Here is a 12,131-nt window from a genome sequence, read left to right on the forward strand (position 1 = left end):
CTCATTCATTAAGGTCGAATGTGTTCTGGTGCATTATGATGTAATAATGGAACATTTATTATCGTGTTTTGACGTTACCATTTAAAGATATTACTTCGATATCAGTTTATTTATCAAGTTTGAATACAAAGGCAAACACTAGTTTTATATCGGGGTTATAGTGGGGTCTATGTGAAATACCCCATCCCAGGGTATTCCCCTCGCTTGATCGTCACCCTCTGGTTGTTTCAGGTCAACTCAACTGATGATGTCATAATCCCACTTGTGACATCACTACCCACACCCATTACAGATGATGATGTCACAGAATCCAACCTTGAACCGACGGAATTCCCCCCCGATGATGTCATAGGTGCTGATGACATCATCAACATAGGTGATATGGAGGACATGTATTATGATGAGACAAGCGAGTATATTGAGAGTGAAGACGTTTTGAAAGAATATGTGGACACCATGCCCCCGTCGAGCGACCATGTGGACACCATGCCCCCGTCGAGTGTGGCAACCACCATCGCCACACAAACCGAACAACTCCCCCTCAACGTCGGGTTTCGACAACTTTCGATACCGAGGAATATATCGAGACAAAGGAGGTCTATGATGTCACAATCGATCCATCGAGGTTGGGGAGGGTGTATGGCGCCACCATGTGGTGTGGGGAGAAGGTTCGGATTTATTTAAACTTATAAACAAACAAAGAAATAATAATTTGCAGGTTTCCTGTGTTTGGTTGTTTGGATGTGATGTCACAATCGTGGTTGATGACATCATCATGTCGTCATAAAACAATTTCGTCAACCGTGTGCGTTCAACCGTGTTATTATACTAGAAGGTGGGTGTGTGATGTCATAATGGATGAATGCATGTAATAATAACTTCATAATGCAGAACAAAGGATCCTCGTAAGTTGGATTGTCGCAAGCGAGGTCGGGGTCCGCGGGTTCCATTAAGAAGGTGTCGATTCAAAAACAAAGAAATCTCATGGAACGATGTCACCCGGGGTGTGGTTGGCACTTGATGACATCATCACTAGTGACATCACAGGTCATAGTTCCCACCATGAGCAAAGCGACGTTAACAGTGGTGACCAACATGAAAGTTGGCAGTGTTGCCCCACATCAGTTCCACATAGATGCAGCATATTTTTTGTATGATTTTATTTCTATGTTTATAAAACTTGTGAAGTTTTTCCGAGGTTCACAATGAATCAACTATCTATATTGTGATGTCATTATTGTATCGAGCATGAGGTTAAAGTGTCAATCATTACTATGACGTAATCAGATTATGAGGTAATAAGCACGTAATGCAATCAGTGTGTGGCCAAGCCAGTGTGATGTTATCAGCTAGTGACGTATAAATATAAAATGTTCGAGCCAGAAGAGAACAAAAGATAAAGGCAACTCAAGCAAGAATATTTTCGCACCCTGCGTTCTCTACCCTGCGTTTTTGCCTTTTTCCTTCGTTGTTTGTATTTGGGCGAGGCTTCATTCGACGCAAGATTAGCTATTTGATTGTTACGTAGGCGCTTAGCGTTTGTTCATTCCAGAATTTTGATAGAACTAGAATCGTTGACAATGCCCCGCTTTGTGACGTTGGTGGGGGGCGGGCCATGGGGCTTCCGGTTGGTGGGGGGGAGCGACTTTCACGCGAATCTCGCGATATCGAAGGTGAGTTAATAATCGGGTTATTGTTACGTGTTGTTACCGAACAATTGAATCGCGTTACATGTCGCGATTGTCACGTTTATGAATGGGTTTGATTGTTTATTGATTATGATGTAACTGTGCATAGTATTTGTGATTAATAATCGAAACACCAAAATTTCGGTACCCCGTATAAAACCTCTATTTTACTCCACGGTTGATCGAGCACAACACCAAATATGGAATCGCTACTTCTCGACGAATCGACGTCATAATGGGACAGGATTGGAGAAAAAGTTTCAAAAATCTTTCCTGTCTAAACCTCATTGTTTCGTCATAGAATGAATTGTATTATCGGAAGTTTATTACTATGACGTCACACATCCCTCCGTTATATTCATTGCACGTCATAAACAAACTCGAACCTCTTCGAAACGGTAGCGGTCGCCTACTTAACATTGTTACGTCACAGTGACCATTGTTTGTCGACAATTAAATCGTTTGTGACGTCATTGTTTACGAACCCAGATCACCCCAGGCGGTAAAGCCGACGTCGCGGGATTGAAGCCTGGTGACGTCATAATGGCGATTAATGGCAATGACACGTCACAATCAACGCATCTAGACGCGCAAAACCAGGTCAAGAACTCGAAGACGACGTTGACGCTGAGCATCGAAAGGTGATTTTACCCGTAGCGTGTTTAAACAAACGTCTTCTCTTTATTGTTTTAATTAATCTTATGTTTTATCGTATTCGAGGAGATAAAATTTAACCTGCTTAACCCAAAGTTATTTTAAACTACAGTAATTCGGACCCGCGGTCCCCAACCGACCAACGGTCTCCGGATGTTGCCCCAACACGCACAACCTCGGTTCCAAAACCAAGTTACAAATCTACAACCTCGATACCAACGGTAAAATATATGATATTTATTTTGTTTTACCAACTTTCCCCTAAAGAATATGATATTTATTTTGTTTCACCAACTTCCCCTAAAGAACACGTGGCAACCAGGAAAACCACAGGCATCTTATAACGACAGCGCTTTACCGCCTCCACCGGCCAGCCTACTAAACCAAGCGCCCCCAGAATCACCCGACTTACCCCCACCCCCTTCCACGGTTACCGTACCCGTGTCAAATTCAAGCTCCGCGAATCGTGATCTCTTTTGTGAGGGATGCAGGCAACAGATCAGGTATTGTTACGTCATGGCCACTACGTCACCGATGGTTACGTCATAACAAAATCTCCTAAAACAATCAGCCACAAAGTCACATACGTGGTAACTTGTAAGCTGACACGAGGTGTATGAAACAGAACACCGTGTTATAACGACTGTCGTTGCCCCGCCATGCGAGGATAAATAAGTTACATACGTGGTAACTTGTAAGCGAGCACGAGGTGTATGAAACAGAACACCCGTGTTCTAACGACTGTCGTTGCCCCGCCATGCAAGGATAAATAAGTTACATACGTGGTAACTTGTAAGCGGGCACGAGGTGTATGAAACAGAACACCCGTGTTATAACGACTGTCGTTGCCCCGCCATGCGAGGATAAATAAGTTACATACGTGGTAACTTGTAAGCGGGCACGAGGTGTATGAAACAGAACATCCGTGTTCTAACGACTGTCGTTGCCCCGCTATGCGAGGATGAACAAGTTACATTCATTCATAAGGACATACGTAACATCCGCTTTCCAACCAGAGGTCCTTACCTGACAGCGCAAGGGAAGAACTGGCATCCCGACGAATTTATTTGCGCTTCACAAAATTGTGGGCGACCTTTACAGAACTGTGGCTTTATCGAGGAGAAAGGTCAACGATATTGCGCAGGCTGCTATGAAAAATACTTCGCACAAACTTGTCACGATTGTCATAAAAAGATTGTTGGCGTGAGTTAAAGATTGTTCACAATGTGATTATCACCTAACTATATACATTGTGACGTCACAGGAGGTTATGCACGCGCTGAATGAGACATGGCACGTCACGTGTTTTGTATGTACGGATTGCAAACAAGCATTCAGGGACGGAGTGTTTCACCTTCATAACGAAAAACCTTACTGTGTAGCAGGTAATCAATTAATGTAACTTATTTTTCCCGCGTGGCAGGGCAACGCCGGTTGTTATACCATGAGTGTTCTGTTTCTTGTTTGTTGTTAGTTTTTATTGTATAACTGATTAAAGGCCCATAATGGTGGCGGCATTAAGCTTTGAATTTGTATCGTCTGGGACGCGTCACTCATCGCTGCCAAATCGTTGATGACGTCATAGTATCTTATTATTACCCACAATTACTTTAGATTACAACCGATTGTTCGGCACAATATGTAAAGGATGCGGGTTCGCCATCGAGGCGGGCGACCATTACGTTGAAGCAATTAAGCAACAATGGCACGAAACTTGTTTCACTTGTGCGGTAAGTTTGCTTACGGTTATCACCGATGTTACTTGACCCCACACCCCCCACATAATCACCCCACTGCCATATCCAACCCCACCCAAATACTGCCCCCTACCCCACGTCTCCACAGTATTATCTAATGTTACTTTCTATCATCCTTATTATGTTTACACTCTAAAAGTAACCCCCAACCCCAACAGTAACCCCTACCCCAACAGTAACCCCTACCCCAACAGTAACCCCTACCCCAACAGTAACCCCTACCCCCCATATTAACCACCTCCATACTAACCCCATATTCTACCCAGGTTTGTCACGTGGACCTCAAGAACGCCGGTTTCTTCGCCATCAACGAGAAGCCTGTTTGTTCCAATCATAAAAACGCTCGCTTACCCGCTTAAATTGTTACGTCATAGAAGCGTTTCCCGCCAATTGTATACTCGAAATATTTGTAGCGCGGTGTTGTATTGTGACGTGGCTATACTGCCATTATGACATCATAAGCTATTGTTTGTTACGCATGTAATAAATCATAATGATGTAAAAATATAAATTGTTACGGAAAGTTGTAGATTTGGTGATTTGTGACGAAACTGTTTCAATTATTCTACCATTGTGACGTATTAAAGCCAATGTGACGTATCCTGCCGTAAACCTAAACTAACCAATAAAGATACAGCACGATTTTATTATGACGTACTAAATATAGTTTTGTAATCAACAATTAGAAAAAAAGGTAAAAAAAAAAGATTTGTCGAAATATTTTCAAAATAGAAAAAAAACATTTTTCCAGAACCAAAGGTCTGTGACGTCACTTTACCTTATATAGAATTTGTTCTAGAATATCGATTGTTTCAAAATTCAAATTCGACAAAAAAAAACGATGCTTTATTATTCGGTCACGTGATGCTGACGTCACAATAGAAAAAGCGAGATTGGCCCTTGAAAGGCATTGTGGGTAAGTTTCGCGGCGTCGCCATCTTTGATTGTCCGTGGCGCCCTCAAGTAATTTTTGTTCACCCACCAAAGGGCAGTGCCGGGTTTGTTTTGAAACTAAATCGAAGAATTTATTTCAAACCGGGAAGAATTTGGCCAAAAGTTCATATTTATTGTCTTTTGAACGTAAGTTTGTTTTTATTTATTCAGTTATTTGTTCTTTTAGTGAACCCAGCTATTGTAACGACATTGTCGCACTTATACGGCAAGTTTTACTTTGTAAGTTGTTCGTATTTTAGTTGAGATGGCAGATGATGGAAAAGATAGCGTTGAAGTAACTTCACAAATTGAGGTAATAATATTAACAAGTATATTTGTAACTGACTGTGCAATGACTGGCACCACAATTAGGTCAATATTTTCCACATAAACCGAGTACAAGGATTGTGTTTGAAAGAAGGATTATATAACATGGCAGTAGGGTATTATAGGTGCTAGTGAAAAGTCTTCCCCCCACCTTATTTGCTCACTACCAATCCCTAACCACCAACCCCTAACACTTCCACCAGCCTATCCAGTCTGAGAATTCTTCACTAGTGCCTTATTATATATTGGTTAGGTCTTTTGGAGAGGCGTATCATTGGGTCTGAAATTTAAGACAAAGTTGGTCGATTCTGACCCAAAAGTTCTAATGTCCACTGTCGAGTTATCATTGAAAAGATTGCAAACTAGGATTAAGTATTTTTGCGAGTTCTTCGTTAAAATTAATTATTTCAGTCGGTTAACGGCACTGTAGCGCCACCCAATGACTCGATTGAGCCCGAGGAAAATGAAGTGTCGGAAAAAAATGAAGAAAAAATTATTGAAGAAGTTTCGAATGAGGCTCCTGCCGAGGTACAGTTACACTCATAGTTGTCAAACATAGGGAACCTCATTGATTAATGTGGTGAATGCAATATACTTTGGCTCTACTTGTTTGTATAGACACCTAACAGCAGGGTAAAAGCTGTTTTAAGTTCAAAATTTGTGTTCTCCCTAACCCATGACACCCCCAATTAAACATTGGTTCCCCCACCAGGCCCCTGTGGAAGATGGGACAACGACAACCGTTCAATTCATCGCTGTATCAGCTGATGAACATGCTCGTATGGTCACCGCTGGCGAGTTACCGGAGAGCGTGCATGGGGCCGACGTACATATGCAGATACCAGGCGCTGAAGCACAACAAGTATGTGGTTGTAGTAGGTATTGAATACGAATGAATGCAATGTTATCAAGTGTTGGGTTGGATGCAGTGTCATGGAGTAATTAAATTAGAAATAGATTTTTTCGGTAATGACGTTAACATAATATGCCCGATGTTTCGGGACATCAAAGTATAAAGTTAATGTTTTCACCATGTTATGTCTTGCAGGAACATCAGCGTAATATTAATATGATATCTATGTTTCAGGTTCGATTAATCGCAGTAGACAGCAACGGTGTTCCCGTCACCGAGTCAGCGATACTGCAAGCAGCTGCGGAACAAGCGGGCATTGTTTTCATAACAAAGGACGACAATGGACATGATTCGCAGATAACTATTGACCAAGCCATGCAGGTTATATGATGTTTATGTGGGTAATGAAGCCTCGCATGCGTAACAATGCTCTAATGCAGTGGTTCTTAAACTGGGGGGCGTGAAAGACTCGGAAGGGGGGCGCGAAAAATAATGAAATAAACTGTTACCTGTGATAAAATATGCTTTCCGCCTTATTTTTTCTGATTTTTCGGTTTAAAATGTTAATAGAGTTATTTTGGAATCTCCATGTGACCATGCAAATTATTACGGTGTGTAAAAATATTACGAAATACGGCAAATATTACGTCATATTCGAAAAATTATTACGTAATAATAATACCCTGCTTTCCTGCTGGTTCCTTGCACAGGTGTGTAAGTCAGTTGTTTTTATCTCTCGTATTCCAGTCGGAAAATAATTGTTCTAGCTTGCTGCCACAAAAAGTCTAGTTTATTTCACGAAGAGCATATATATTTAGATTTTAGATTCTTTGTACTTTGGGATATATTTTTTTAACTAAATATTTTTTCGGTCGTTATGAGTGGGAAAAAGAGAAAGTATGACCAGAGCTATCTTAAATACGGATTTAAAGAATCAATAGTAAATGAACAAATCGTACCGCAATGCGTACTATGTTTTGAATTATTAAGCAACGATGCTTTGAGGCCGAGTCGTTTGCTGCGGCACCTTCAAACCAAACACCGTGCTCATCAAGATAAACCTTTGGCCTTTTTTGAAAGCCAGAAGCAATCTTTAAAGAAGATGAAGATTATTAGCGGTGAATGCTTTAGAAATTCATCGTCTGCCGAATTGGTAGAAGCGTCTTTTGAAATTGCTCTCATGATTGCTCAAAAGAAAAAAACCGCACACCATTGGCGAAACGTTGATAAAGCCATGTATGATAAAAGCATCCAATCTTGTGTTGGGAGAGGCACACAGCAAGAAGCTTGCAAAAATTTCTTTGTCTGATTTTACCATTAAAACAAGAATCGATGAGCTCGCAAAGAATATTGAAGATCAGGTACTTGAGAAAATACGTACATCGCTTTTTTTGTTATTCAGTGCGATGAGACAACTGATGTTGCGCAATTGTCTCAGTTGTTGGTCTATATTCGTTTTGTTGGATCTTCATCAATAGAGGAGGAAATGCTGTTTTGCAAACCTCTGGAAACGACTACGAAGGCCGAAGATGTTTTTAATCTTGTTGCCGCATATTTTGACAATCATGGTCTAAGTTGGGAGAAACTTGTGGGCACCAGCAATGATGGGGAGTCGAAGTGGATTCGTTGTAAGAATGAAACAAAAGAGCCCCGGCGCAGTTGGAACTCACTGCGTGATCCACAGAGAAGCTCTGGCCACCAGGACATTGCCAAATGCAATGAAAGAAACGCTTACTATCGTAATAAAATTAGTCAACTTTGTCAAAACCAGTGCTGTCAATACGCGATTGTTTGCCAGGCTCTGCAAGGACCTATCGTCCGACCACGATGCTTTATTATTTCATACATCTGTTCGGTGGTTGTCGAAAGGGAATATGTTGGCTCGCGTTTATGAAATAAGAGAACAGCTGCAGCTATTTTGTGCAGCTCAAGGAAAACAGGACTTTCTATTGCACCTCGCATCAGAAAAATTTCAGCTGACGTTGGCATACCTTGTGGACATTTTCGCGGCTTTGAATAATTTAAACCTGCTTTTACAAGGCAAAAATACAAACCGTATCATTGACTACGATGCCTTTCATATATTTATGGCCAAACTAGGATTGTGGCATCGCAGAGTTCAAAGCGGAAATGCAGCTTCATTCCTCAACCTTGATATTGCTCTCGAGATTAAAGGGATTCAATTGGACGGCGGGTTTAAGATAGAAGTGGAAACCCATCTTCGACATTTAAAGCAAGAACTCGAACGCTATTTTCCAGACTTGAACTATACTGAACTCGCAGAATGAAAAATGACGAGAAATCCCTTTCGGATTACCGTGGACATCCTGCCAGACGACCTGCAGGAAGAATTTTTGGAAATGCAGTGTATCTCTGCCGCTAAGGACGATTTTGAAACAATGTTACTGACTGATTTTTGGGCCAAATATTTGCCTATATATAAGAACGTGGGTGGTGTGGCGATGCGAATCCTTCTTCCATTTTCTTCCACTTATTTATGCGAAAGTGGATTTTTCACACTCGTTAACATAAAGACTCAACATAGAAATAAACTGGATTGTGAAGCCGATGTTAGATGTGCGTTATCTGCTACAAAACCTAAAATTAAACTTTTGGTTTCCCAAAAGCAGTTGCATTCATCATCCCACTGATGCAATAAATTAATTTTGTTAATTGTAGTGCATTAATTTAACAAAAAGGGGGGCGCGAGTTTTGCTGGGATCTCCAGGGGGGGCGTGCTTGAAAAAGTTTAAGAACCCCTGCTCTAATGTAGTTGCCTATTTTACCAACGATATATTTGTATTAATATGATGTTTATATTAGTTGTCCATGAGGGAGAACCCCCCCATGATAACGGCGACCACTGCAGCCGTCGTGCTCGAACAAAAAGAGAAAGAAGTTCACCAGGATACCGATGGCAACGATACAGGTACATAAACATCATATATAAACATAGATATCATATATAAACATAGATATCATATATAACACCCACAGAAGACGAAAGCGAGACAAAGAAACCATCGGTACGGAAACCACGATTGAAACTTCGCGTGTACAGTCAGAAGGACGGTGGAGTTGACGAGGTGGCAACGTCGTTCCTCGATGACGGTAAGTTGGTACGAGGGTCGGCCCAATATAGATAAACCTACTCGAACAACAAAGCAAATATAAACAACAACTTTCACAGGGAGCCTCGCTCTCACTGATGAAGTTGAAACTTTGGAAGAAAAACCAAACGATGAATCAGTTTACGAGTTCCAGGTATATTGTTTCTATGTTTGGTATATTGTTTCTATGTTTGGTATGTTGTTTCTATGTTTGGTATGTTGTTTCTATGTTTGGTATGTTGTTCATATGTTTGGTATGTTGTTGTGAACTCGTGGTTCATTCGTAATCAACGAGAGGTAGCAAGGTGTTGAGACAGTTGTTGTAAATATATAAGAAGCAATTGTCAGTTGTAGTTTAATACGTTGACAGCTCAGTTAGGGGATCATAAATGGTTGATTGTAGTTTAATACGTTGACAGCTCAGTTAGGGGTTAGGGGATCATAAATGGAGAGGTTGTAGTTTAATACGTTGACAGCTCAGTTAGGGGATCATAAATGGTTGATTATGATGTCACAATTAGCAGCGTCAGCGAGGAACAATGGAAGAATGGAGAGACAGGGAATGTGAAATTATCTTGAAGGATATTTTACAAACATTGAAGGACGAGGTGAAGAATCTGTTTATATTTATTTATATTAATGGAACAAATTATGTGAATCCGGACTTGTTCTAATGCTCATAAAGTTGGACGATTCTCGTAACCAAATATCAGTCAGGATCGAGCGTTATGAAATAACAAACAAAGTCAAGTTCAGCGAATACTTTAATAAGGGAAGTAAGTTTTGCTTTAAACGACAGTCGTAGCTATAAATATATGTAATCATAGACATCATATATAAATAACATCTTATGACGAGCGTCTTCAAATATCTGAAACAAAACTGATTTTTCCGTCACGTAGGATCCACCAACGGGTGGCGACACAGAGCAACCCAGTGATGTCACAATGCTTGACCCAACCATGTTTAAAAAGAATTCGAAGCGAGCTACGGATAAAAGTCGCGACCGTCGTAAGATTTATCAGTGTCGGGAATGTTCGTTCTACAGCCATCGTCATAGTAACTTGGTTCGGCACATGAAGGTGAGGGGGGGGGGGTTGTGGGCGCATATGTTAGAAACCACTTGGTCAGATGTTTAAGAAGAAGAAACACTTTTGTAACCTGCTATATCACGTTTCCCATCGTGTTTTAAACAATCAACAACGACCTTGGGTTGTGAGAATACGGTTATATGTTTCTGTTATGTAGAAGCGTAACCCTCCCAACCACTAAGGTGGTTTCCCCTCCATGTGACCTCTTGTGTTTGTTGATAACATTGGTTGTGATTTGGTGTCGATATAACTAACTAAACTCCAGATCCACACCGATGAGCGACCTTATAAATGCCATCTTTGCGAACGATCGTTTCGTACGAACACATTACTTCGTAACCACATCAACACACATACAGGTTCGTGCTTATGATGTAACGTGTATAACGGTAGCTCCATAAACCTCATGCTCGCTGGCATATTGAAAAGGTTGTGTTTTAACTTTTACTTTGTAGTTGATTGTAACGTGCGTGTTCTGTTTCATACACCATGTTCGCTTCTGTATGGCTGATAATTTGAACAACCCATTAGTGACCACTGGGTTGGACCGATAACCAATAAGTGTGTTGCCCAAGGGCACATACGCCCACAATAATAGCAGTGTAAACTACCCAATGCCCCCCATATAGGAGTGAAGCCGTACAAATGTACAGTTGATGGTTGTGTTATGGCATTCGTAACCAGTGGTGAGCTAACCCGACACACAAGGTACATTCACACCCACGAGAAACCTTTCCGATGCACGTTGTGCGATTATGCGAGCGTCGAAATCAGCAAACTACGCCGACATTTCCGTTCCCACACTGGGGAGCGACCTTATTCTTGCGAGGAGTGTGGGTAGGTTGTCACTACTGTGCGTTGAATATATTTGGTGCTAACCCTGTTTTCCAGCAAAGCGTTTGCTGATAGTTTTCATTTGAAACGACATCGAATGTCGCACACCGGTGAGAAACCTTACGAGTGTCCGGAATGTAACCAGCGTTTTACCCAGCGTGGTAGTGTGAAGGTACCGGGTTCGAATCCTAAATTGGGCGGTGTTTAACATATGTTTATACAGATGCATATCATGCAGCAACACACGAAGACGGCTCCGAAGTTTAAATGCGAGATTTGTCGAACTTTGTTGGGAAGGAAAAGCGATTTAAATGTCCATATGCGGAAGCAACACGCTTTCCAGGTGATTATGATGTCACTATGTTGGTGATGTCACTATGTTGGTGATGTCACTATGTTGGTGATGTCACTATGTTTGTGATGTCACTATGTTTGTGATGTCATTATGTTGGTGATGTCATTATGTATATGATGTCACTATGTTTGTGATGTCACTATGTTGGTGATGTCACTATGTTGGTGATGTCACTATGTTTGTGATGTCACTATGTTTGTGATGTCATTATGTTTGTGATGTCATTATGTATATGATGTCATTATGTATATGATGTCACTATGTATATGATGTCACTATGTTTGTGATGTCACTATGTTGGTGATGTCACTATGTTTGTGATGTCACTATGTTTGTGATGTCATTATGTTTGTGATGTCATTATGTATATGATGTCACTATGTTTGTGATGTCACTATGTTTGTGATGTCACTATGTTGGTGATGTCATTATGTTGGTGATTTCACTATGTTTGTGATGTCACTATGTTTGTGATGTCATTATGTATATGATGTCATTATGTATATGATGTCACTATGTTGGTGATGTC

General features: G+C 41.0%; 3 protein-coding genes across 5 annotated transcripts in view; all 3 read left to right on the forward strand.

The window, feature by feature from the left end:
- The window catches only part of LOC100179334 (A disintegrin and metalloproteinase with thrombospondin motifs 3), a 13,321-nt gene extending 12,097 nt beyond the window's left edge, over positions 1 to 1,224 (forward strand). The window contains exons 23-25 of one of the 2 annotated variants that reach the window (XM_026838533.1): positions 232 to 668; positions 719 to 835; positions 892 to 1,214. In XM_026838533.1, coding sequence (XP_026694334.1) covers positions 232 to 668; positions 719 to 835; positions 892 to 1,021 — 684 coding nt within the window. In that variant the 3' untranslated portion in view covers positions 1,022 to 1,214. Of the gene's footprint in view, positions 1 to 231; positions 669 to 718; positions 836 to 891 lie in introns of both variants that reach the window. The other variant, XM_018815637.2, reaches the window with a different exon arrangement.
- Positions 1,225 to 1,491: 267 nt separating this feature from the next.
- LOC100178910 (LIM domain-binding protein 3-like) lies at positions 1,492 to 4,746 on the forward strand. The gene is made up of 8 exons (XM_002127555.5): positions 1,492 to 1,673; positions 2,178 to 2,329; positions 2,455 to 2,563; positions 2,649 to 2,845; positions 3,359 to 3,545; positions 3,607 to 3,727; positions 3,957 to 4,072; positions 4,366 to 4,746. Exons 1-8 carry the CDS (start codon positions 1,581 to 1,583, stop codon positions 4,456 to 4,458), a joined length of 1,068 nt encoding a protein of 355 aa, XP_002127591.1. The 5' UTR covers positions 1,492 to 1,580; the 3' UTR covers positions 4,459 to 4,746.
- A 291-nt stretch (positions 4,747 to 5,037) lies between these two features.
- On the forward strand, positions 5,038 to 11,591 carry zf(c2h2)-30 (zinc finger protein; the record flags this gene model as incomplete). Of its 2 annotated transcripts, NM_001078402.1 has the most annotated exon segments (14): positions 5,038 to 5,179; positions 5,293 to 5,345; positions 5,771 to 5,887; positions 6,072 to 6,221; positions 6,447 to 6,593; positions 9,036 to 9,141; positions 9,210 to 9,323; positions 9,403 to 9,476; positions 9,844 to 9,930; positions 10,225 to 10,404; positions 10,679 to 10,772; positions 11,043 to 11,250; positions 11,305 to 11,419; positions 11,471 to 11,591. In NM_001078402.1, coding segments are annotated over 13 exon segments (1,561 nt in total), but the record flags the coding sequence as incomplete, so codon positions are not given.
- Between the last annotated feature and the right edge of the window lie 540 nt (positions 11,592 to 12,131).

Source organism: Ciona intestinalis, unplaced genomic scaffold, assembly GCF_000224145.3.
Source record: "Ciona intestinalis unplaced genomic scaffold, KH HT000097.1, whole genome shotgun sequence".
In the NCBI taxonomy this organism is placed as follows: Eukaryota; Metazoa; Chordata; class Ascidiacea; order Phlebobranchia; family Cionidae; genus Ciona; species Ciona intestinalis.